We start from the raw sequence: 24,947 nt of genomic DNA on the forward strand, positions 1-24,947 counted from the left end.
CGCTCTGCAGAATGGAAAAATACTCTAATAGTTTATTCCTTTTCTTTATAGCGGCTTACTTCTTGTATGTCTTTGCTCCTGAGTTTTCTTTGTGCGAACATTGCGTGGTACAGGCCTGAAAAACAGGTATGAACTTGTACTTGCTCACCTTGTAGTATCCAACATCGTGCAGAATGCCTGGACACTATTAGTTATTCATGAGCACTGAAGCGGGAAGATTTGAATGCGATCGCGCCTTGAAAGACTAGAATAAGAGAAGAAAGGGCCGAAACTAGCGCAGCAGCGTTGATATAACACGCTTTCCCGCGAGGAACCCAAGAACCGGTTCCTGAAGAGGAAAGACGTATTTTTAATTTAAGCTTAAGAAGAGCAAGTTTGAGTAAGTATTCCTTAGTCTTTGATGTGATATTGAGTGCTTTTTGTGCAGAAGATGTAGCAACGTTGTGTTAGGCACTTGGACCCCAAGAGTAAGAGTTGTAGCCCGTGGTTCTTATATGCTTGAGAAAAGCATGGAAATTTGTTTTTCATTTACAAGACACCCCCCCCCCCCCCAAAAAAAAAAAATTAATTAATTAATCAATCAATTAATTAAATAAAATTAAATAAAATAAGGTGAACTGTGGAAAGTAAAAAAAAAGTCTGGAAAAGTTGGAAGAAGTCAGTTGTTCTTTCCCATGCCACAAGGTAGCTGAATTACACGCAAATTACCACAGCCAAAACGTTTTTTGGGCGCCATCGGTGAATTTTCAGTTGTGGAGCAAACATATGATAACCGCTCATCAGTTCAAGCCAAATAATAACAATAAAACAAATTAATGCGCAGAAGAAGTCCGGATTTTTATACGCGAAAAAGTGCACAAACCCGAGCCTTGTTCGTCTTGAGTTTATTGGAAGTTAGGATCTTCTTACAAACTAAACGAGTTTGATTTCATTAGGTTATGGAAGTATTAGGACTTTTAGACATAACCGGAGAGAGCCTTTGGATTGGTGTCCTGTGCAGCTTAGTAGCATTACCGCTCAACCTCCTGTGGATCTTCCTTTTTAGATACAGTCGAGTGAGTCATATTTATTATTTAACTAGCTACAAGTTTATATGATTTAAAAATCAGCGATATTTTTTTTTCGGTTTGCAACACTTATTTAATTAGCTTAAAATTGAAATCAAAAGCTTCCTGTAATGTTATGATACCGAAGAGGTGTTTATGAGCTAATAGGGTGACGCAATTTCTGAGCTGTGAAAATTCCACGCGCAGTTGCAAGTAACTCCCTAAAAAATCAATGTATCCACCAAGCAGGCGATGAAAGAAGTTCACAGGTTGATGATTAAACCAGACCCCTCTCATTAACTCGCAGCGAAATATAGAGACTTGATAAGAGATAATTTTGAAGAGATCTTCGGGATAAAACCCACACTGACTAAGAGAATCCTTTACGACACAATGAACCATCAGCGAGGTAGCTTCTTATAAGACTTTGGGTAGTATCAGAGTTTAGGCCTTCATGATCATCATGTTGCGTGAAAAAACCTCGCGAAAGATGTTCATGCTGACTTTCTTTCCGGGTTTGAAGCCAGGTTGCTTAGAGCTGTGTTATATTTTACAACGTGGTTGTCTTCTTCAAGGCATAAAGGGCAGAAAGGTAACATTCCTTTTTTTTGCAGCGAAAATTTCGCCGCCATTTGAAGGTTTATCCGATGTCCGAGCGTCAAACGGACTCCACAGAGCTTATAACTTCAGGTAAGGAAAAAACTATCAGTCAATTACTTGACATATCAATAAGGTTTATTTAGGCTTTATAGATGACAGGTTGAGCGTCACAACAAAAATTTTGACGAATCACGACGGACAATCAGAAGGGAATGTATAAGGAGCCAATCAGAATTGATTCTGAAAGCATAACAGTGCGAGTAATCAAGACACGATTGGTTGCTTCTGATTGGTTTAGAGGATGGGACGAGTTTTCTAGACCAATCATCGAGCAGGGTATAGCATAGCTAACGAAATCTCATTTGATAATGAACTAATCCAACTCAGTAAGAGTATAAATATACATATAAATAAATATAACTAACTGCAGACAGTACTGTTTCGGCCTTCTGGGCCTCATCAGTGCAGTGCTGATGCTAGGATGGGGGTAAGGCTATAAAGCCACCCCAAGTGATCTCACACGTGTGGTATCATCTAAGCCATGCCAGAGTGCTCAAACTAGATAAACTAGTGAGCATGCATAATGCTAGCAGCAATATATATATATATATATATATATATATATATATATATATATATATATAACTAACTGCAGACAGTACTGTTTCGGCCTTCTGGGCCTCATCAGTGCAATGCTGATGCTAAGATGGAGGTAAGGCGATATAGCCACCCCAAGTGATCTCATGCCAGAGTGCTCAAACTAGAAAAACTAGTGAGCATATATATATATATATATATATATATCTGTGATTGTATAAGCATTCTTTGTAAATATCATTCCAAATAGCAGCACGGGACGCTTTAATGATTTGTGAAGATAAATTCCTGATGGCTCTTTTAAATACTTGAGATATCAGTCAACAGTATATCCTGAAAATATGTAATATATTTCAGCACAATATCCAACTCATCAAATATCCTTTGACAACTTCTAAACTGCTTTAAGGAAAAAGAGTAATCCTCGAAGCCATTGATCTTTTCACTCTCGTAATCGTAGCCTCAGTTTGGTTTTTTTTATCAGGGCCATATCTCTTTGTTGACACTTATCTTCGTTCTCATTACCTGTGCATGACATTGTATTAAGTAATGTGAAGAGAATTTTTATCTTGGTCAATCCTTGGAGTTAAAGGATTAACTTATCGTCACCAATAATGTACATGAAAAAATTGCGGGCATAAATTACGCGCACAATTTGCCCTTCGCGATTGTGCAATTTTGTTGTTTTTGAAAAATTTAGTCGTGCTTATTAACACCAAATTGCACTCAAAATCATGTTATTACCCAAACAAAAAGCATCATTTGTGAGGAAATGGTTCCAGATCCGATTTATCTTAACAGTTCTTGATCATTCGCTGGAAACTGTTGGCATGTTGACCAATATAAGTGAGAGAAAAAGGTGGTTTGGGACCGTTTTTGAATGGGTAAGTTTGCAATGTCCTTTCTCTTTTAACCAAGAGCTCAACAACTGCTTAGAGTATTTGTGTTCCTTTTGCTTCACTTGTTCGACGCAGACATCTTATTAGACAGCACGGTTCACAAGGATTGTTAACAGAGACCATAAGACTGTAAGACGTATAAAAGTTCAAGATTTTCCAGTAGGGAAACAGCTGGTACAAAAAAAGTATTGTTGTTTTTGCGGGCAAAACACAATGGCCGTCTACTTCATGGGGCGAATTTCCGCTAACGTAGTCTGGTAACAATACCAAGATATCGGCATGTTAGCAGTTTTATGTTTTTTCAGTCAGGGCAGGACCCAGTCACATCTGATAACAATAACTATACGAACTTTGTCGCTAGTAAAGAGTGCAGTGGAGGTTAACGCCGTTCTATATTTTCTTAGCTTTTCCCTGAAAACCTGAATTTGAATCGTTGACTCATTGTCGAACTCCAGCTAGAAGCTAAAGATCTTAAATGAACACGGAACAGACCCAAGGCCTTTCAGGAGCAGCTTTCCCCTCTCCTCTCTTCCCCTTGCTTTTCATTGGGCGGTCTTGCGTTTCACAGTACTGTGTAGGGCACCTTCATATTTATGTTGCTTTGTGATTTCTTTTAAAGGATGACGTCGACTCCGATTCATCGTCTTGCATGTGCGGCTCTCAACTGAGCCTCGACCGAGATTCAGGTAGAGAAACATGGAAATTACTATTTTTTTTGTCATTGGCGATATGTTCAGTGAATTATAGCACCAAAATAATCGTTTGCTTGTAAAGACAAACATCAGAGTGGTAGATAAAAGCTAAGATGGAACAGCAGGGTTGAAGGATGTGTGAGATTAACACTAATTGCAAATTAATGACAAATTGCGAAGGTCAGGCTCAATTTTACAATCTGCCCTTGACTCCCGTTACTTACATGAACTTCCTGTAAGTGAGTTTGCATGGCAAGAGGCTTCATTCTTCTTGCATAGAAACAATGCAACCAGCGTATATTGCAAATTGATATGTTGCTCATTCAGAACGATGGCAAAATTTGAGCTCGACAACCTAATAAAGAGAGAACTGGTTCATTTGTCACCAGAAAGGGGCGACGAAAACAATCTGAGTCGCCCGCCAGGATCTGCAACTTAGACCCATCGATTTCGGGGCCCAATATTTAGCAACTGGGACACTAAGGGCTCGATGGCGATTTGAGCCGAATGTTAGGTTCACGAGTGACAATAGTCTTGCATTCTGCTTTGATGAAAAAAGCCAAATTGATTGAGCGAGATGGTAGCTTCCAGTTCATTCTTGATCTATCTACATACACTTCTGCTTCGCGACTCTCCAATAAATCGTCACTCTCCCTTTTTGTTTTCTTCGTTTTTAGACAGCATCAGTCGGGGTTATAATTCGGGCCACGGTGGACTGAGCTCTTCTAAAAGACCTTTTCCTCCCCACGCCGACTTATTGGAGACATGCGACTTCCTCAGAGAGATCGGACCAAGCCATAGGAAGTCGCTGGACTTCGAGAAACGTAGCACGTATAGCGTGTCGTTGCTGTCTGAAGATCGAGGAGTTTATCATTCCAGATTCTCTCTACCGCATGGCTGTATTTACCTGGCGTGGTTTGGGTGTCTGTCCACTGCTTTTACTGCTGCGCTGTTCACTATTTGGTATGGAGTTAGGTAAGAGTGTATTTTTGGAGAGACATTTTTAATCAACTGTCGACAGAATGCAGGGACTGCCCTACGTAAGAGTGTAAACGCTTATGACCCCCGAAGATATTGGCGTTAAGATCCCAAAAGAGGCATGGTTCGAAAAATGAAAGAAACCAGTTTGCGTGAGGTCTAACTCAGGAGACAACGGCCCGATTCAGATATCCGTTCGCTCATACAGGCAGTTCATTAAAAAGAACACTCTATCGTTGAAAGTTTATTGAACTCTTTTTTCCTTTTTTTTATTATTTTTGTTTCCCTCAGTTTGGGATGGGATTTGTCTGTTCGTTGGTTGCAGTCGTTATTTTTCTCTTTACTGGAGTCTTTTTTCATCTCTCAGCCATTTATGGTAAGTTAATGATAAAGTGTTTGAAGTTGGGTGTCCAAAATTGCAAAGGAATTCCAAACCTCTCATGGTACTACTGAAAGAAAGCTTGATGGATAGGTCTATGTAAAAATCGTTCATTCCTTCAACGGTTTTGTTAGAGGTGCAATCGGAAAAGTACTTCCTTGATTGTCTCGCAGTGAAAGGGAAGCAGCTTCCCTATACGACGATATATCTTTTACAAAGCTCGTTTCAGTCGCGTCCACTTGAGATGCACTTGAACGTGAATTGTAAAGAGAGGAGCATGCTCATCTCCTGGTCATGCAGCTGGAACACTAAGATATACACTCAGGGTTTTAGATTTTCTCTCTCTCCAGTTCTACTGATATATAAAATTGCATTTTTTCATCTTCTTCGAGGTTGTGATCTTTATATTGTACATGGCATACAAGTCTAATGCAAGGAAGGAAGACGAGGACATTGATGAAGGATTTGAAGACTTGTCATCTTCCGCTTTGCACGATATACACTACGGTCACGTTAATCAAGGATTCAATGGAGCTACGAGCACAGATGGCGATGATCTCCATCCGGTAAGTCCAAAGAAAACGTATCAAACATTGCGTTTGTTCGGGGTTTGAGAGTGGCACTTAGGACCGCACCATTTTATCCGTGTTTAGAATCATTGCTAGACCCCAGACCTCTCGCCGACTAGCGTTGCCGAAGGCCTCATATAAGGGACCTTTAGCAAACCACGACGGCGACGGCAACGAGGACATGGAAAAACGAAAGATCTAATTGGCAGAACAATAGCTCAACACGTGCGTTTTAAAACTTTGTACATTTCTTAGCCGTCCTATGCAAAACAACAACGTGAAATCACGACAATTTGCGTCGTCAGCGAACTGAAACCGCGACGGCAAATTTTTGTAATTTCCATTTGGAGCTCAACGCTTCTTTTATACGTTATGCTGAGGTTGAGGTGTGGCGACGTATGAGACGGTAAACACGTGCAGCCATTTTTGAAATTCTAATTAAAGGCAGAAATTCACTTTTTAGTCGAAGTCTTCTTTGGCGTTGCCGTCCTGACTGCTTAAGGTCCCTATTAGGGACCTTTGGCAGTTTGGACTGCAACGCCAAGGAAGACGTCGTTTTAAAAATGAATATATATCTATAGTTGGAATCCCGCGAATGACTGGATGTGTTTACCATCTCTTATGGCGCCGCAAGTTAACCTCAGCATAACGTATGAGAGTGGCGTTGAGTTCCAAATGGAAACTTAAACAATTTGCTGCCGGAGTTTCCTCTCTCGGACCACGCGAAGTTTGATGATTTCACGTTGTTATTTTGCAGAGGACTGCTAAGAAATATACACAGTTTTAAAACGCACGTGCTGAGCTATTGTTCTACTCATTAGATCTTTTATTTTACCACGTCTCCGTTGCTGTCGACGTCGTGGTTTGCTAAAAGTCCTTTTATATCGATGCATGTTTCGAAGAAAAACGTCCCTTTACGTGAGCTCTGCCCGAAAAAGATGTCCCAACGTGAAGAAAATGCTAGAATAAACACAACAGATGATTTGGAACAATTTGGCCACAAACTGTGGCAGTTTTAATTAAATCAATTATAACTAAGTGATAACAAAGAGCGGAATATCTGAACTTATCAACCGATAATGTCAACGTGGGGCGACAAAAAACGCCACAAGCCACAAACTGTGGCTGAAGCCCCACAAAAACGAACAGACACGACAAATACAAATGAAAGAAAGAATAAAAATGCAAAGCTCACGTAATGGAGGGAAAGCAACTCTACACAAAAATCCATGTAGACTGCAGCCCATGTCTGAACAGTCCCATGTGACTAAAATCAAAGAGAGAATGCAATCCAAAAACGGCAGCCACTTGTCTGAATCCCCTGGAAAGCATTCAACTCATCGAGATAAGTAACACGAATTACCTGAAGTGGTAAAGAAGAAGTGGGCAAAAAACACTAAAACATGTAATGTAACGGCAGAAAGCCTGCAAAAAAGCAGCCACTTGAAAAACCGGCATGACAACAACTTCGCAGCCCTTGACTGAACGAAGTGGCGCCCAAGACTGTAATGGTCTATCAATTAGTAGTAAGAATTTCGGAACGTAAATAAACTTTAAATGCATCCGATTTCCAGCGGCCAAGCGCACGAATTTGGGCATCAGAAAAACCATTGTCGGCAGCATGACAAGCGCCACCAATGCGAAAACTATGGCTTTTATAGCGGCTAAGATCGAGACCACAGTACGTTAATACAATTTGGAACTAAAGGTAAAATGGGATTTTCAGACCCATAAAAACGACAATAAAATTGGCGAAAAACAGCCCAAGCGCGTTGATATTGACGCCTGGAGCTATCTGTCAATGCACTCCCTAAGAGGCCTCTTAAATTAGAAACCAACTCTCCGGCATCAGGTTCTCGGGAACTGGAGTGGGGAAGTCGTCTGCTTCCGGTGATAATTCTTTGAACTTCACAACCTGGAAACGTGAAAGATAGTCGGCACGAGAATTGATCAACCCCGGAATATGGCGAGCTTGAAACAGAATATTGTGCGTAAGGCAGCTTAAAACTAAATCCCCAAGGAGAACCATAATAGAGGCGTCCTTAGATGTCTGCTTATTAATAATGTCAACAACGGCGGCGTTGTCGCTAAAAAACAATACACACTTATCAACCATCAATGAACCCCAAATGTGAATTGCAATGACGATTGGAAAAAGCTCTAATACAGCAATATTGTAGGTCTTCCAAGAGGCCGGCCAAAGACCATGCAACCAACGATTGCCAAACACAGCTCCAAACCCGATGGAACCAGAGGAGTCGGTATAAAGTTTAAGCGTGTCTGATGTCTCCCAGGCGTCATCAAGAAAAAACGATTTGCCATTAAAATCTGTTAAAAATCTAAGCCAAATTGCGATGTCCAGCTTTGCGCCTTTTGAAAGACGAATATGATGATGGGGCTTGCGAACGCCTTTCGTAAGATCGATTAGGCGACGCAAAAACGCCCGACCGGGTACAACGACGAGACACGTGAAATTGGGTAAGCCTATGAGTGATTGAAGCTCTTTTAAGCAAACAGATCTACGAGCGAGAAAAACAGTCAATAACTGGCGACATTTAGCCAGCTTATCGTCTGGAAGTCGCGCTTCCATGCGAACGGAGTCTAAAATTATTCCTGCAAACTGCAAAACTGAATCCGGACCTACTGTTTTCTCGGGGGCGAGAGGAACGCCAAGATATTCGCACAAAGAAACAAAATTCGACAAGTCGCGTGTGCATTGGGCTTTGGTCGGCGCAATGAAGAGAAAATCGTCTAAAATGTGTAAAACGGACTTAGCTCCGAGATGGTGGATAGAAATCCACTCAAGTGCCGTCGATACAGCTTCAAATATAGCACAGCTCGAACTCAATCCCATCAGCAAAGTCCTATCAAAATAATACAAGTTTTCCCACTGCAAACCTAACAGGGAATAATCAGCAGGGTGAATAGGAATTATGCGAAATGCAGACTTAACATCTGTTTTGGCCATGAAACAACCCCGCCCTAATCGCTTAATCGACTTGGATGCATCACCGACAGACGCATATTTCACTGTGGAGTAAATGTCAGGAATGAAGTCGTTGACCGAAGCACCCTCGGGGTAAGATGAGTGGTGAATGAGACGACATTCGGACGGATCTTTTTTGGGTACAATGCCTAAAGGGGATGTACGAAAATTAGGAAAGGGCGGGGTTGTAAAAGGACCAACAATTCTCCCAGCCGCGCATTCTCTACTTAACTTGGCTTTAACTAAATCAGGTTGATCTATAGCGCTTTTAAGATTAGGAGATTCGTAAGACAGCCGTTCACCAACAAAATGAACTCGAAAACCAAAACGAAAACCGTCAATAAGATACGAAGCTAACGCAGAGTCATAGCCGTGCAGAAAAAATTTAAGACGATCCACTTTTACCGGGGTAACCGGGGGACTGTGTAGAACCCAGTGCTTGAGTCGGGCCTCCTTTACCCTTACCTCCGAAATGGGGTGTGATTGCTTGAATGGCACATTGACTGCCTGGGTGTTTTGCTCCACATTTAAAGCAGGAGTGGTCATATTGGCAGCCAGAGCAATGCTTCCCGGCTTGAAAGGCCCAGCAAGTTCCCTTTGGAAAAGGGGGAGGTCGAAAGCGTTGACGAGTTTGAGTCTGAAATTTGTTTGTGAACGACTGTGGCCTACGAAAACTATTGGCAGCTCTTAGCCATAATTCCCAGTGTATTTGGTCCCATGGGTAAAGTGCTGGGTTCGATGATTGTCTGAGATAACGAAATTGTTCGTCATACCAAAACCAATCGCCTGATTTATAAGCCAAATCTCGTACAACTTCGCAATATTTCATCAAACTTGGAGTTTCGCTAGAGAAGCGCTCCGCATAGACTGAGACAAAAATATGAAATGCCGAAGCCCATTGATGTATCGAAGTAATCCTTTTGTTGGATTGTGAGGGCTCGAGCGTTGCGGCCCAGCAGAAGGCGTCATAGATAACGAATATTTGCCTTCATTTTGAGGGGAGGAAAAAAGCAATGCCCCAAAGTCTACATATTCGTTTGCCCATATTTTGGCTTTAAGTTTAGCACTAACCCGGGCGGGAAGACCCACCGCAATACTAGTAAAAATCTGCTGGGGTTGTGGTTCACCCAAACCCGCTTTAGCAAGAGCGCCCCCGATACCTGAGAAACTATTGTCCCCGGTAATGGCGCGCACTTCGTCGTCCACGGAAGGGGAGACAGGATTGGAGCTGTCAGGAACACTGTTCTTTAAAATGGCAGCTATGTTATCCCCAGGAAATGCAGCCGGAAGGGCTTCGGAAACGGCGGCAGAAATGGTGCTTGATAGAGCGCCGACATCCAAGGAGCTGTTCTTGACATTCTTGGAATGGCTAGCTGTGGAACTCATAGCTGGAAGTGGAGGTGTTACTTCACTTATCTCGGATGGGCTGGTTTTCTTTGTTCGTTTGGCCCGTTTAGGACGGTCATTCACAACGGCAGAACGTTTTCTAGGAGGCATAACTGACAAAGGGAATGTACAAAAATGGGAGCATATGACAATAAGAAAAAATCTCGAAATCTACCGTGTTATGGCAAAATTAATAAAGCACATAGCTACAGACAGTGCTGACAACTCTATTGTCTATTGTTGTCTGGTGAAAAACCGATAGCCTGAGAGGGGCCACGCCTAAGACGCGAGCATAAGATGGGTGTCTACAAAACGAAGACCGAAGACCGAAGACCGAAGACCGAAAAACGAAGACCGAAAAACGAAGACCCTAATTTTTTTGCCCGAATAAGGCACGGACAGTTAAAAAACTAACCCAAAGCGTTCCTCAGCACAAACCGATGTGAAATTAACAGGGGTCTTCGTTTTGTAGAAAAGCCCCCCTAAATCTACAAAACGAAGACCGAAGACCGAAAAACGAAGACCCTAATTTTTTTGCCCGAATAAGGCACGGACAGTTAAAAAACTAACCCAAAGCGTTCCTCAGCACAAACCGATGTGAAATTAACAGGAGTCTTCGTTTTGTAGAAAAGCCCCCCTAAATCTACAAAACGAAGACCCTTGCTAAAACGCTTTTCCAGACCCCTGGGAAGGAAGAATCTATTATACGTTGCCGATTTCAACCGCGCGCGACAAAAAGGGGTGCATCAGTTGTCTAGACTGATGCGGTTTTAAATCGCAAAGGAGGCCAGCTTAGGGGGTGCAGGAGTTGTACAGCATTAAAGTATTTTTGTAACACGAGGTATTTCACAATTTCTAGCTGATCTTAAGCTTCCCATTATCTAGTAATTTTACAGCATGTAGGAAATATTCAGTACTCTGCTTAATACTAGGAAAGTTACTAGAGATAGTAGCATTCACAATTTGTAGTGACAGCAGCAACATTGGCTATTAGCCTGGCAATTTTACTTATTCTCAAAAAGGCAAAGGGAGTGAAATGAATATTTGAACTAACGTCATGGTTGATAATTTATGCCGTTCAGTAGCATAGCGTGATGATGCGACAATTTTAAAGACTTGGCTGTGACCTAATAGCAAAATGATTTAGTCTTAGGATAGGTGATAGAAAGCACATATTGTTGTTTTTTTTTTTTTGTGGGGGTGGCTAAAACAGTTCAAACGTTTCAGTGTATCAGTCAAAAAATAGGCGCAATTGTGTCAGAAAGCAGCTTCGGTTGTGATGGATCGCCAACTTTTGGACAAAAACGCTTTGTCAGACGCCAATTGACGCGAAATAACTGGGGCTTTTGCTTTCCGTTTAAAAAGAACCGTGTGGATCTAAAAAGTAAAGACCGTTGCTAAAACTGTTTGCGAGTAAACAAATAATTTAAAGCACTAAGGAAGACCGGGAGCGTTATTTGTTCTTATTTGGGTCATAATTGAATGTCTTCATTTGAAAAACTCTTTTTAGTTGGAACTCTTGTTGCTCTCACTTGACTTGTAAATTTCTCACTTTTTAGTCCGGAACCCGAAAAAAGGTAATTTACATTTTACCGGAAGTACAAACTTTCCAAACATTTCTGGAGAATAAAAAAACACAAATGAAACAATTTTTAAAATTTCTAAACAGACAAATACCTTTTCTCTGCAAGCTATTGACGTTAACTTTAGTGCCAACACGTACAACGGAACTTTTTGCCGGCTGATTGCACTCTACAGACATAAAGCTCATGAAATCTAGCCGCTTTTCACCAACCATAAATGATTGACAGTTCTCGCCTTTTTGCGTTTTGCATTTTGGCAAAAGCCTGACTTACGGGCGACCCTAAAAGCCGGAACGGCGGAATGGCGGAATGGCGGAATGGCGGAATGGCGGAAAATGACCCCAAATCCTAAAACACGGAACGGCGGAAAATGATCCCAAATCCTAAAACACGGAACGGCGGAAAATGACCCCAAATCCTAAATCATGGAATGGTGGAATATGACCCCAAATCCTAAAACATGGAATGGCGGAAAATGACCCCAAATCCTAAACCACGGAACGGCGGAAAAATGACCTCAGATCCTAAAACATCGAACGGCGGAAAATGACCCCAAATCCTAAAACACGGAACGGATGTCAGGGCATGTTGCAAAAATTTTGTACAAAGACACCAAGCGTTTGGCTCATTTATCCCCACGACGATAACACGCGTGACTAAAATTAAGTGTTATTAACTTTTTTCTTTTACTGAGTGGTATAAATAATAATGAACCATTATGCATGAAAGATAGCTGCGTTTTCGCGTTGTTAACCTGTTTAGTTACCTTTTGTTATGCAAAATTTGCCATGAGTTTTAGTCGCGGCATAAAAAGTCGCACAGCATGTGAAAACCAACTCGACATACCACATTACAATAAACAATTGTAACTTTGATACGTTTCCTGGTCACGTCTGTAATGATTTATTGAAACAATAATATCTCATATGCTTGTAAATGCGAGAACATCACAGGAACGTTTTCAGGCTTCTCAAAATATGACAACGTTCAGCCCCAGTTCCAAACTTAGACTAGCGTGAGAGCAAGTCCTCGTTACGAGCCCTTCAATACGAGCGTTTTTTCATCCACGAATAAGTTTTGGGACTTGAGTAACACTAGTTGAAGAGAGGTTTGCAGGGTGTCACGCGCGTGGGAATTTCTCATGGCGTGAGAAGACAAAAGAAAGTTAGCAGAAGGAAGCCGTCAAGAAGAATTTAAAGGGAAAATTGGGTCTTGTTCGAGTAAGTGGGGGTTTCGAGTTCGCCGGGTTCGAGTTAGCGGGGTTCTAGTGACAGGATCTATTCTCACCATGCAAATTAGAAGAATTAGTGAAATAGCCCCTTTTTTGTTTAGAAAGTTTATTTCTTCCACTGATATGTAAGCCGTAAATTTCACAGTAGGACGGTAGTGTTTTGGACACCTGGTCGCGAAGAAATTCTTCAAATTCTTCTTGACGGCCTCCTTCTGCTAACTTTCTTTTGTCTTTTCACGCCACGAGAAATTCCCACGCGCGTGACACCCTGCAAACCTCTCTTCAACTAGTGTTACTCAAGTCCCAAAACTTATTCGTGGATGAAAAAACGCTCGTATTGAAGGGCTCGTAACGAGGGCTTGCTCTCACACTAGTCTAAGTTTGGGCACGGTGGTGTTTTGGACACCTGGTCGCGAAGAAATTCTTCAAATTCTTCTTGACGGCTTCCTTCTGCTAACTTTCTTTTGTCTTCTCACGCCATGAGAAATTCCCACGCGCGTGACACCCTGCAAACCTCTCTTCAACTAGTGTTACTCAAGTCCCAAAACTTATTCGTGGATGAAAAAACGCTCGTATTGAAGGGCTCGTAACGAGGGCTTGCTCTCACACTAGTCTAAGTTTGGGCACGGTGGTGTTTTGGACACCTGGTCGCGAAGAAATTCTTCAAATTCTTCTTGACGGCTTCCTTCTGCTAACTTTCTTTTGTCTTCTCACGCCATGAGAAATTCCCACGCGCGTGACACCCTGCAAACCTCTCTTCAACTAGTGTTACTCAAGTCCCAAAACTTATTCGTGGATGAAAAAACGCTCGTATTGAAGGGCTCGTAACGAGGACTTGCTCTCACGCTAGTCTAAGTTTGGAACTGGGGCTGAACGTTGTCATATTTTGAGAAGCCTGAAAACGTTCCTGTGATGTTCTCGCATTTACAAGCATATGAGATATTATTGTTTCAATAAATCATTACAGACGTGACCAGGAAACGTATCAAAGTTACAATTGTTTATTGTAATGTGGTATGTCGAGTTGGTTTTCACATGCTGTGCGACTTTTTATGCCGCGACTAAAACTCATGGCAAATTTTGCATAACAAAAGGTAACTAAACAGGTTAACAACGCGAAAACGCAGCTATCTTTCATGCATAATGGTTCATTATTATTTATACCACTCAGTAAAAGAAAAAAGTTAATAACACTTAATTTTAGTCACGCGTGTTATCGTCGTGGGGATAAATGAGCCAAACGCTTGGTGTCTTTGTACAAAATTTTTGCAACATGCCCTGACATCCGTTCCGTGTTTTAGGATTTGGGGTCATTTTCCGCCGTTCGATGTTTTAGGATCTGAGGTCATTTTTCCGCCGTTCCGTGGTTTAGGATTTGGGGTCATTTTCCGCCATTCCATGTTTTAGGATTTGGGGTCATATTCCACCATTCCATGATTTAGGATTTGGGGTCATTTTCCGCCGTTCCGTGTTTTAGGATTTGGGGTCATTTTCCGCCGTTCCGTGTTTTAGGATTTGGGGTAATTCTCCGCCGTTCCGTGTTTTAGGATTTGGGGTCATTTTCCGCCATTCCGCCATTCCGCCGTTCCGGCTTTTAGGGTCGCCCCTTACGGGCGTTAGTTTTTTTAACTGTCCGTGCCTTATTCGGGCAAAAAAATTAGGGTCTTCGTTTTTCGGTCTTCGTTTTTCGGTCTTCGGTCTTCGTTTTGTAGATTTAGGGGGGCTTTTCTACAAAACGAAGACCCCTGTTAATTTCACATCGGTTTGTGCTGAGGAACGCTTTGGGTTAGTTTTTTAACTGTCCGTGCCTTATTCGGGCAAAAAAATTAGGGTCTTCGTTTTTCGGTCTTCGTTTTTCGGTCTTCGGTCTTCGTTTTGTAGATTTAGGGGGGCTTTTCTACAAAACGAAGACTCCTGTTAATTTCACATCGGTTTGTGCTGAGGAACGCTTTGGGTTAGTTTTTTAACTGTCCGTGCCTTATTCGGGCAAAAAAATTAGGGTCTTCGTTTTTCGGTCTTCGGTCTTCGGTCTTCGGTCTTCGTTTTGTAGACACCCAGTATAAGATATGGAAATCCGGCTGTGTTCAGACGAACAGCAAAGGTATCAGTTGTAAACCATTACAAGTATGGATGTTGTACATACGTGAATTAAAAAGATCATAGCAAATCAAAAAAGTGAGAGAGCAGGTAGCCACAAAAAACGCCAAGTTCAACAAACAAGTGTGCTGAAACTGCACAATACAGAACAATAAGCTAACGCTTTATCACAGTACCGAGTGCATTGGACACTTTCCCCTAAATTAGGGGATGGTCAGAAAGGGTTGTACACTCAAATGGTAAAGTGAAAGCACAGCGTAAAAGAAGTACCAAGGCCAAAACGATACCAAGATCGTAAATAACATATGTGGTCCACTGGACCAACAAAAACAAGCCTGCCAAGAGGAAAAAATTTCCAAAAATAACATAAGAGGCAAGGCAAAAACATATATGACATAGGCCTGGTTCAAAACAAAAAATGTGAACTGGCAATAAACATCGAAAGAAATACGCTGCTTCTCAAATAAAATGCGGGGTAGGAAACCGCCGATAAAACATTTAAAAAATGCAATGTCCTGCAGTAGAAGCTTACACAATAACTGGCAGATCACGAAGCTTCCGATAAAGCTCTCCAGCATCCTAAAATGGCTCCCCTCAAACTGCGGTAGAGTTTAAAATGACCTAAATTATTAAGGTGGACACCATCACGGTGAAGGAAACGAGATTTGCTGTTCCAAAAACCCCTGTGTTTCCAGTAACAAGCATATGGAATAGGTTCCAAAACCACTCTAAGGTATTTGGATAAAGTGTTTGCTTTGTTATTAAACAGAGGCGCGTTCTCGCGATAAATGGTTTGACAAACACAAATTCTTTTAACGCTATAAGAATCGTATAACAAACGAACGAGATCCTCTATAGCGGACCCCGTTTCTACGGCAGATAACGCCGTTAGGTCGTTCGTGCCAAGCTGCAAAATGACAATATCGGGAGCAAATGATCTTACGACTCCGAGGTCAAGTTGCCGAGTTTTTGCTACTGTCCTTCCCCCCTATCCCGTGCCATTTGAAAATAAGGTCGTCGCCCAAGTTAAAATTCTCTAGGAAATCGCGACCGAAATGAGCAACAAGAAAACGAAACAAACGATGGATAAAGGAGTGACCGAGGATAAGTACACGTGTTGGTGCCATTCACAGGATAAGTTAAATGCGAGGTTTGAAATATTCAATGAAATTGGACACCAACAAAATAATACCAAGATGGAGAATACAGAAATTTTCAACTTGCCTGAAACTTTGGACTGTGTTATCGAAGAGAGGAAAAAATTTCTTGAGCACTTGACGTTCGAATGGCGAGGGATAGAAGGGCGAATCAAGGAATTTTTCCTGGTTATAACATAACAAACTCCGCCCTTACTACCGATTGGTTACTGCTCGTACCTGGTACAAACCTCCCAACGGGTTATCATATAAACATGCCCCGACATAAAAAACATTATGTCTAGACATAATGTTTGTCTATTTTCCCGTGGCTGATAAACGCTCGGGCCTTTTCGCAGGCTCTGTACTAACATTCCTTCCATGCGATTATAAAATTATCGGTGGGCTCCATGCTACGCAAACCGCGATAAGCTAAGGCTGATATGCAGACTTTACCGCTTGAATCTATCGTTAAGAAATTTTTATTGTAAATAGAACAAGAGAGATGGTAAGTTTTGAGCTCGGTAAAGAAATAGCGAAAGATGTTTTCGTCTTGTCACGAGCTTGGGACAAAGAAAAAATTCTGAGTCCCCACAAGGAATCGAACCTCAGACCTCCGATGCTCTACCGCTGAGCCACAGAGACTCTACAGTGAGCGAGGTCATATAACACGCGTCCTGCATACTGCTAGGATCAGCAATGTCGATAGCGTCATGTTTGTAAATAGAATACGAGAGATGGTAAGTTTTGAGCTCGGTAAAAAAATATCGAAAGATGTTTTTCGTCTTGTCACGGGCGTGGGACAAAGATGACGCTACAAGCATGACGCTATCGACATTGCAACATCTTTCGCGAGCTCAAAACTTACGATCTCTCCTATTCTATTTACAAACATGACACTATCGACACTGCTGATCCAAGCAGTATACAGGACACGTGTCATATGAACTTCGTAATTGAGCTGGCTCACCGTGGAGTATCTGTGGCTCAATGGTAGAGCATCGGAGCAGGGAATCTGAAAGTTTGAGGTTCGATTCCTCATGGGGACTCAGAATTTTTTCTTTGTCCCACGCTCGTGAAAAGACGAAAAACATCTTTTGCCAAGTTTTTTTTTGGACGTAAAAAACTGGCAAAACTAAGGGTAAGAGATCGAAACGTGACCTTTTCTAAACCGCGCTTGTGGTTTTATATTTTCTAAGTAAAATCAGCAAATGATGCAGACCGATATTGACTTTTGACACTAAAAGCTCTCATACCTTGCTTGTAGGCGCTGGCTCTTCGCCGTAGACAACGGTATCTCAAGTTTCTGAAGCCGCCATCCAAGTCAAAACTGTCTGAAGCACGAAGTAAATGCGCACGGAGCAAAGCTCTCAAGGACTATACTGTGTAAGTCTTAATCTAGGTCTCGATGATTCTCGCCAAGAACCATCGTAAATTACCGAAATTTTTAGGTGACAAATTTGCTATGGTAACATGTTATGTTATGAATACAATCAATTTTAATGAATAAAATTGAAGTTGTTGTACTCCGCATTCTAAGATGTGTACAATTTTTGTGAAGTGGATAGTGGATTGATAAAAACTTTTATTTCATTTAATTTCAGAGAAGTGATTGTGTCCATTCTGTTCTTTCTTATCACGTGCTTCCTGGTTTCGAGCATCACATGCCCGGATGTGTATCATCTGAATCAGTCGATCAGAAAGGCATTTTTCAGGTATGCTAGAAATCTCCTATGGATTTTTATGGATTTTTATAGTCCAGTGCGATCGTCTGTGTGTAAGTAGTCTTGAGAAGGGTTGATGTTGATCACTTTGACTGAACCAAAGTCATTATGAAAGTCAAGGGAAGTTGTTTTTCAGCGCAGACAGTGCCATGTGATAACTTATGGTCTGTCTAGCTGCTATGTTATTGGCTGTCAGTGTCAAGTAGCGATCGTCAGTGTTGAACCTTGTGTCTTGCCGCCTGTTTCAATCGAAACAATCTCGGTTGTGTGGCGTAAGGAGAAGAATTCTCTCGACATAATATCTTCATCAGTATCATTGACAATGTCGTTGTTGCTGTAACTGTTGGTTTCGGTTGTTATTACGGACATTATTTTATCATTGTCATCATTGCTATCATCATCATTATTCTTCTTTTATTGTTGTTGTCGTTGTAGTTAATCTTTCTGTTTAGTCGATCTCACCAACTAGTTATTGGCGTTCCTTTCCTTTCCAGCTCGGTTCCTTGGTGATATGATCGTTGAACTTAAGGTTGAACGGGATATTGATCAAATGAAGCCTTTAAGTGCTACTGTGGTTCTTTCTTTATTCACTCCGAGCTTTCGCCGTTCTACGGCATCATCAGGGAGTTAAGGTTGAACGATTAAGCGATTAAACGGTTAAACAACCATTAAGGTTGAACGTTGTTCGAAATGTAATAAAGATCATGCTTGTTTAAGAAGTATGTTTTGGTTGTACTAGCTAATCCTACTTTTGTTTACACACAATAGGCCGGGAGAAGGTGATCCTGACAGTGTCAAGGCGGCTTGGGAGGGCATGTCCGCAGCATTTTATGAGAACAATGCTACGTCTCATTACACACCGTTTACGGTATGTGGCAAAGTTCATGATCGATACATGTTACATTGAGACGGCAGGGGTCCATAGGAATAATAGGAAGTAAGGAAGTAATAGGAAGTTAGCTATGCGCTCTTCTTTCTGCCCTAAGAGTCTTTTTTCCTTGTTCTACGTTCTCTTCCTTCTGCAAAAACTGGCTCTCCGAATTCCTACTGGCAAACAACTACTAATTTATTTTGCATGTTCCTTCAATTTAATTGCGCAGATCTTATTACGTGACAGCCAGAGCCTTCTGTTTGGTCGAACAATGATCACGCAATTCAAGACCACTATGTCAAAGGTAAGTTCTTGAGCAACTTTCCAACAAAACGATGTATTATTCAGTCATAAATAGTTGGGATGTTTCTTGATAAATAGACCATTTCCGAGGTCCAGACACTCTTACTTTCGAAATTAGGCCAGATGCAAAATGTTTCTAGCATGAATGAGTTTTCTTCCCTGAATACTAATGGCGTTCATTTTCACCTTTGTGGTACTAAATGGTAGGTTACTAGTAATCCAGTTAAACAACATGTCCTAATCTTTTTTTTTCTTCCAACACTTTCTAAGGCTTGTGACGGCAATGCAAACACAACAGTGTGTCATGTAACGTGTCACGAAAAGGAAGGCGCTTGGTTCAGCTTGGAACTCAACCAAACAAGGTAAGTCACATGATTCGATTGGCCCTTCCACTGATTTAGGCCCTGAACGTTAGTTTCGCCTGATATACCCAATATTCATTGTTTAGCCAGTCGCTAAGCATTTAATAGTTGAATATTAAGGGAACAAATCTCTAGGAACAAATTTTGAACTGAAGGGGCGCTATGAAAAGCACAGCTGTGACTGGTGACCCTTTAACTCCCAGATCAAATTTGTACTTCTCCTTACTGTCAACCATACAATTCTTATAGTTTTAGTTCAGAGAATTTAGTATTGGACCAACCTATTATCCTGAAATTGATATTTTTCTTTATTGTCATCACTTATCTGGTTGATATTGTATTGATATTGTGAGGAGAAATTCTGTCCTGGTCACTCATAGGAGTTAAAGGGTTAAAGATGGGCCCATCCCACTAGGGGGTCCGCAGGCATCCTCCGGCAAATTTGAAATCAATCTAGACACGCTCTTACGCCATTCCAAAGAGGTGGGGGCGGGCTCCCAGACCTTTTCTCCCACTGATTTTGCTTGAAGGTATGTCGCATGATAAATTCCTTAAAGCCCTTTGAAGAGTATTGCAACTGCTTATTTTTCCTTTTTTTTTTTTTCTGCAGCGAAGAGTCTGCAAAGCAGCTGAGAGGAATCATGGATTCGCAGTGGATAAACATCTGTACGCGCGAAGTGAAGGTGGAGTTTGCAGTTTACACGCCATTTCTGCGTGCTATCAGGTAAGGTGGCTTCAACTACTGGTTATGGTTATTGAGAATAAGTGAAGAGTTCCTATATGAACTGTGGTGCTGCGTCGCTGGGTTGTATTACAAGACAACTTTGTTGTATCAACTGAGTTGATAATGTGAATTGGCTACCGAGAAAAGATGGTTTAGCTAACATTTCAAGCCGCGTTTGCGCTTCGTCAAGGCAATCAATTTTCGCCATTCAATCTTATTATTTTCTTTTTTTGTTATTATTCATTGCTTTTTTACAACATTTTGTAAATAAAGCGAAGATCATTCAATCTGAAAAACTTGAGGGTTAACGCTCGAAACGTCAGCTTTAGAATCTCTCAACTTTGGCCAACTCACAATTCAACTCAGTTGCTAAAAGAAAATTATCTGATTTGTTGGTTGACTGCTTTCCGATTGACTCCTTGACAGATTGACTGAATTTAAAGACTCACACACGCGGACGGTTTGGGTTTTGCTTTGAACGAATGGCTAATGCTTATAACGTCGGCTTTTTTTAATTCGTTACTTCTGCGGTTGATTTTCCATGAAAAACTTGCATTTGATAAATTACTAATATTTACATACTAATATTTTAGCGCTGCCACTCTGTCGGTGAAAGCATCATATACTGGGAAGCCATTATGTCGACTGGAGTTAAACACCTTCCCAGTGTTTTTCAAATCAACAGGACAAGGCTTCTTTGTGAGGATTTGCAAGGTGTGTAAACAGTCAGTACCTCTTACGTCCGTTTGGTTGCAGATATGCGTTCGTTGAGGTGGATAGTTGATTGTTTTTGTCATTATTGTTCTTATCTGTTGCTGTTTGGAGAAAATCCCGTTTTCAAAATACGTTTCTATTACTAAGAAAAGAAAGAAATGTGCCAAGCATTTGTCGTGAGCATGAGACAAACAATAAAAGCTTCGCTCACGTTTTTGAACCCTTGAATCAGCTGCCGTATTGAGTTAAGCTTAATACGATTCAAACGTTTTGCATACTGCACATTGAAATTGTCCAGCGTTACAGTGAGAAAAATGGTAGCGTAGGAACTAAAGTCAATTGCGACACGATGTACAAAATTTACGTGTGGAAGAAAGTTGCTCAAATACACGAAACAAGTTGCCAACGAAGTATTGGCGTGAATAGAACTTAAAACTTTCTAGCTACTGTATTTGACGGTTAGCTTGCTGCTCCTCTGTCTAACGAGTATGACGAATGAAGACATGACAACTTATTGTTTTTATTATTATTGTTATTATTATTATTATGTGATGAATGTAGCGCTCCTCCCCAACTCATTATCATCAGTCATGCAAAAATTACGGGGCTGTTCTACTAAGAGATCTGTTCTTGATCTGTTTCAGCTTCTGTTTGTTTTTCTAATTCTTTATCTCCTGCAACACGAGTTTTTCTTGGCCAAGAAGATGTCAGCTAAGTACTTTAGGAGCTTCTGGCGGCTAACGCAGGTAAAAAAAATGCAAGGAATTTGGCAAAAGTATAAACCAACGTCTGAGTTTGGAAATATAATTAGAATGCTCTTCCCCTCTGAGCTGGTGGGATGTTTAAAGAGGGTATGTTTGTTAGGGTTTTGGGTAGAGGTGTGGGGCTTAAAACGTTCCTTGAGGAAGTTTCTACACTTATTGCGTCCTTTAATAGAATGATACGAAAAGCGCTTTCGAAGAAAAGATACTCATCCTGTTTTACATAAGAATTGTCAGGGGGCGATCTTTCGACCCAAAATTCGACCCATGAGAAAACTCGCACCTCAGCACCACATCCATTATTTTTCAAGACCAATTACTCCGTGACAAGCTGATTGGTCTGTTCCTTAAATCACAGATAGTGGTGGCTCCTCCCATGAACTTCGCTGTTTGATATCTCGTCAGATTATTCTTCTGACCATTGCAACAAAAAGTGTTTTAAGAGAAGTTTAAACTTGTCAACTGTTTTTTGTTCCTCCCTCCCGTTTTCTTCTCTAGCTTTTGGCAGTTGCCAGCGCAAGCTTGTCCATGGTGCTGTACATCCGCTGGTCGGTGAATTTGTACGCCCTGTTACGAGAAGTCCAAACAGTTAGTCAAACAGACGTGTTCCATTACGCCAAGATGGTTTCGTCGAGTCAGGTAAAGAAGAAGCGGTCTTAAATAACTAATGTGCAGCAAATAAAATTCAAGTTAGCGAGGCCCGCTGTGGTTATTGAGCTCCACGATCGTGGGCAGTCATCACAAGCCGCTTGCGCGATTTAAGAAGCTAAACGGGCGAGTTGTTATCTTCCTTCCCATTTTCTAAGCGTGATTGGAGTCAAACACTAGATGTAAGGGAATGATTTGTTTGGCCGGCATGTGAGATGTTTGGTCTGTCGACTGTAGACAGAATGAAAGACGTGCTCGGTATTGGCTATAATTGACGTAATCCAGTCCTGAACGACAAATGATATATGACCACCGATTACCACGTACAGTTCTGCTATAACTGAACAGTACCATTTCTTCGATTTCATTCCACTTTTTTAGGAAGCTCTGAAAGCATTATATTCTCTTCTGTTATTCTTCATCATCGTTCGCTCTTTGCATATGCTGAGACCTTTTCGAACCATGTTCCGTCTCAGTAAATACTTCGCTTCCGTCGTGCGTCCTCTGGCAGCCTGTTCGGTAGGTATCAAAAATTAATCGTAAAAGGTCATGTAGATTGCTTATCAATCAACATCGAGCGTTTTGACTGTGTGACAGTGATGGACCAATTAGAGACGAGTATGATAAAAAACGAGCTGTAATTTTTCCTTTTGAAGATATAACGCGTGAAACACAACGGCTTGAACTAATTTGTTTAGATCACCCCTGATGAAGGCACTAGACAGGAGTGTCGAAACGTTGGGTCTATGAATTGTAACTTCTTCAGTTACATTCATTAAATCTGCAAACCAGAGTAGCATCAAACTAAGTCTGATTATCCACCTGGTTGCCGTGTGAACTTTAATATATTTTAATATATTTTATTTCTTTGCCTCTCTATTTATCAGGAAAACTTCGGGTGTACAGTAAAACGTTATTTCAGTTTTCTTAGTCTTATCGGTTTTAACTTGATTAATCTTGCTTCCAAACGCCATAAAGTTTACTTAAAAAACTATTTTTGCGAATAACGTCCGTGCATTTTGGACAATCTCGTTCATCTTTTAGCAAAGGCCAGATATGCAGTGCTGCATCATGGATTACCTTATTTGCCCTTAGCTGTTAAAAATCTCATCAACTTGGCTGTGATCTATTTGCAGGTTGGGATCATAATCTTAATTATGGCGTTTGTTCATACGGGACATCTTTTGTTTGGTGGCCTTCACACTATGTTCAAGTCGTTTGGAGACACATTCTTGCTGGTCAGCAATTTCTTTCGTTTGGAAGGCGTGAATCATTACCAAGGCCCGGCGGTTGAAGAGCGACCTGTGCTGATTTTGTTTTACTTTGCTGTCTTCGTGGTCGGATTCTATACTATTATGAGGGGAGCGGTGAGTTAAGTGTTATTTGGTGAAAACTAAATTTTTATGGCTTTATGAAGATGTAGTTTCTAAGTCTCAAATATCACTCATAGTTCCTGGTTTTAAATAATGACACTGTTTCCCTTGCAGCTGTTGTTTGATTTCGTCAGGCGGAATGCTTTTTGCTTGGCAAGACAAAACAAATCCTACCAGGGAATTTAGAAAAATCAGCGTGTTTATATGATGGCGATAAATAGCTTCTCCCTTTAAGTAGCTAGAGGTCTGAGAAGGGACAGTTTGTAACCAATTCAGTTACTTATGACGGAAACTTTAAACCATGTCCACGAGGCTTTATTTAATAGACAGGTCTATAAACTAGACTATAAATTGACAGATAAGTAGTCAATTAACGTGAGGCTATTTCGTCAGAGTTCTTTTTTATAATTTGTCGAAACCTCACACCAAAATAATTTCAACTGTCCATTAAAATAGAGGAAAGTGTCAGAAGAACAAATTAAAACTCAACTTTACTGCTGTTAGTCGACCCTTAGTGCGGATAAGAACGAACGACCAAGGCGCGATTGTTCTTAGTCTTGCATCTGATTGGTTGTTCAACAACCAATCAGTTATCACAGTAAGTAAAACCATTCCTTTACACAACAAGTTTCAAAACTCAGATGAAAGTTACTCTACTTGACTGTTTTGTTGTGTTTTTATTTTGTTTATTTGTTTTTTATTTGTTTGTTTTTTTGTTTTTATCTCGGTAGAGTGCCACTATGTTCCTGTACAGGGTACCGCACTACAAGAAAAAACGGCACAAGAAACTTGCAGTTGAGGAATTCTTTCGGAGCAAGTATGTATTTAGAGCTTCTTTTTGAGTTTATGTTTACAATTGTCCTGTTTTTTGAAATGGGTTAAATATTTACCACCGATGCGCAAACATCAGGTTTCCACTTGTGTGAATATTACAAAAAATAAAAATAAAAAGATTTGAATGGATTTCAAAATAAGAGTTAGACTCTGTTAACAAGCATTTCCCTGCTACAATGTCAGTACATTATCCAACGTACTAATAGCAAACAGAAAATACAAAAATTAAAACAAATTTAAAGGCTAGTTGGTTTGATCTTTTAGAACTATGATTTTATTACCTGATTTGCAAAGAAGTTTACAACAGTTAGAAGCGAGGGGTGTTGATTAGGCCCCGGCTTTTCGAAGTCCGCTGGATAAATCTCCATCCGGTGGATGTCGCAATGCGTTTTGCTAACATTCGTCCGCTGGACAGAGAATTATCCAGTGGAAAGGGTTATCTGCTCTTTGAATA

The 24,947-nt window shown here is 41.0% G+C and overlaps 2 protein-coding genes across 3 annotated transcripts in view; one reads left to right on the top strand and one right to left on the bottom strand.

Moving 5' to 3' along the window:
* LOC113672321 (polycystin-1-related protein) overlaps positions 1-24,947 on the top strand; it is a 55,421-nt gene that overhangs the window by 26,832 nt on the left and 3,642 nt on the right. The window contains exons 36-55 of the mRNA XM_027188596.2: positions 52-126; positions 936-1,055; positions 1,661-1,736; positions 3,045-3,127; positions 3,762-3,828; positions 4,512-4,809; positions 5,104-5,188; positions 5,584-5,757; positions 17,447-17,565; positions 17,784-17,894; positions 18,672-18,771; positions 19,004-19,078; positions 19,348-19,439; positions 20,050-20,163; positions 20,757-20,877; positions 21,522-21,623; positions 22,137-22,277; positions 22,668-22,805; positions 23,423-23,653; positions 24,391-24,476. Of these exons, the coding sequence (XP_027044397.2) occupies positions 52-126; positions 936-1,055; positions 1,661-1,736; positions 3,045-3,127; positions 3,762-3,828; positions 4,512-4,809; positions 5,104-5,188; positions 5,584-5,757; positions 17,447-17,565; positions 17,784-17,894; positions 18,672-18,771; positions 19,004-19,078; positions 19,348-19,439; positions 20,050-20,163; positions 20,757-20,877; positions 21,522-21,623; positions 22,137-22,277; positions 22,668-22,805; positions 23,423-23,653; positions 24,391-24,476 (2,408 nt within the window). The remainder of the gene's footprint in view (positions 1-51; positions 127-935; positions 1,056-1,660; positions 1,737-3,044; positions 3,128-3,761; positions 3,829-4,511; positions 4,810-5,103; positions 5,189-5,583; positions 5,758-17,446; positions 17,566-17,783; positions 17,895-18,671; positions 18,772-19,003; positions 19,079-19,347; positions 19,440-20,049; positions 20,164-20,756; positions 20,878-21,521; positions 21,624-22,136; positions 22,278-22,667; positions 22,806-23,422; positions 23,654-24,390; positions 24,477-24,947) is intronic.
* Positions 7,284-16,386, bottom strand: LOC149040516 (uncharacterized). 2 transcript variants are annotated; one of them, XM_089183056.1, is made up of 3 exons: positions 16,268-16,386; positions 9,907-10,245; positions 7,284-7,675 (listed from the first exon to the last, which is right to left on the bottom strand). In XM_089183056.1, exons 2-3 carry the CDS (start codon positions 10,241-10,243, stop codon positions 7,425-7,427), a joined length of 588 nt encoding a protein of 195 aa, XP_089039182.1. In that variant the 5' UTR covers positions 10,244-10,245; positions 16,268-16,386; the 3' UTR covers positions 7,284-7,424. The 2 variants fall into 2 exon arrangements, with proteins under 2 accessions (XP_089039182.1, XP_089039181.1); XM_089183055.1 differs by lacking the exon at positions 16,268-16,386 and adding an exon at positions 15,576-15,761.

Source organism: Pocillopora damicornis, chromosome 9 (assembly GCF_964200805.1).
Source record: "Pocillopora damicornis chromosome 9, jaPocDami1.2, whole genome shotgun sequence".
Classification (NCBI taxonomy): Eukaryota; Metazoa; Cnidaria; class Anthozoa; order Scleractinia; family Pocilloporidae; genus Pocillopora; species Pocillopora damicornis.

Excerpts from the sequence above, each read along its gene's own strand:
- LOC149040516 (XM_089183055.1), bottom strand. The coding sequence starts at position 15,621 with ATGCTGGAGAGCTTTATCGGAAGCTTCGTGATCTGCCAGTTATTGT. Across the intron at positions 10,246-15,575 it reads CGTGATCTGCCAGTTATTGT|TTATGCCTCCTAGAAAACGT; the intron begins GTAAGCTTCTAC and ends TCCCTTTGTCAG. Across the intron at positions 7,676-9,906 it reads CGGGGACAATAGTTTCTCAG|GTTGTGAAGTTCAAAGAATT; the intron begins GTATCGGGGGCG and ends TCACGTTTCCAG.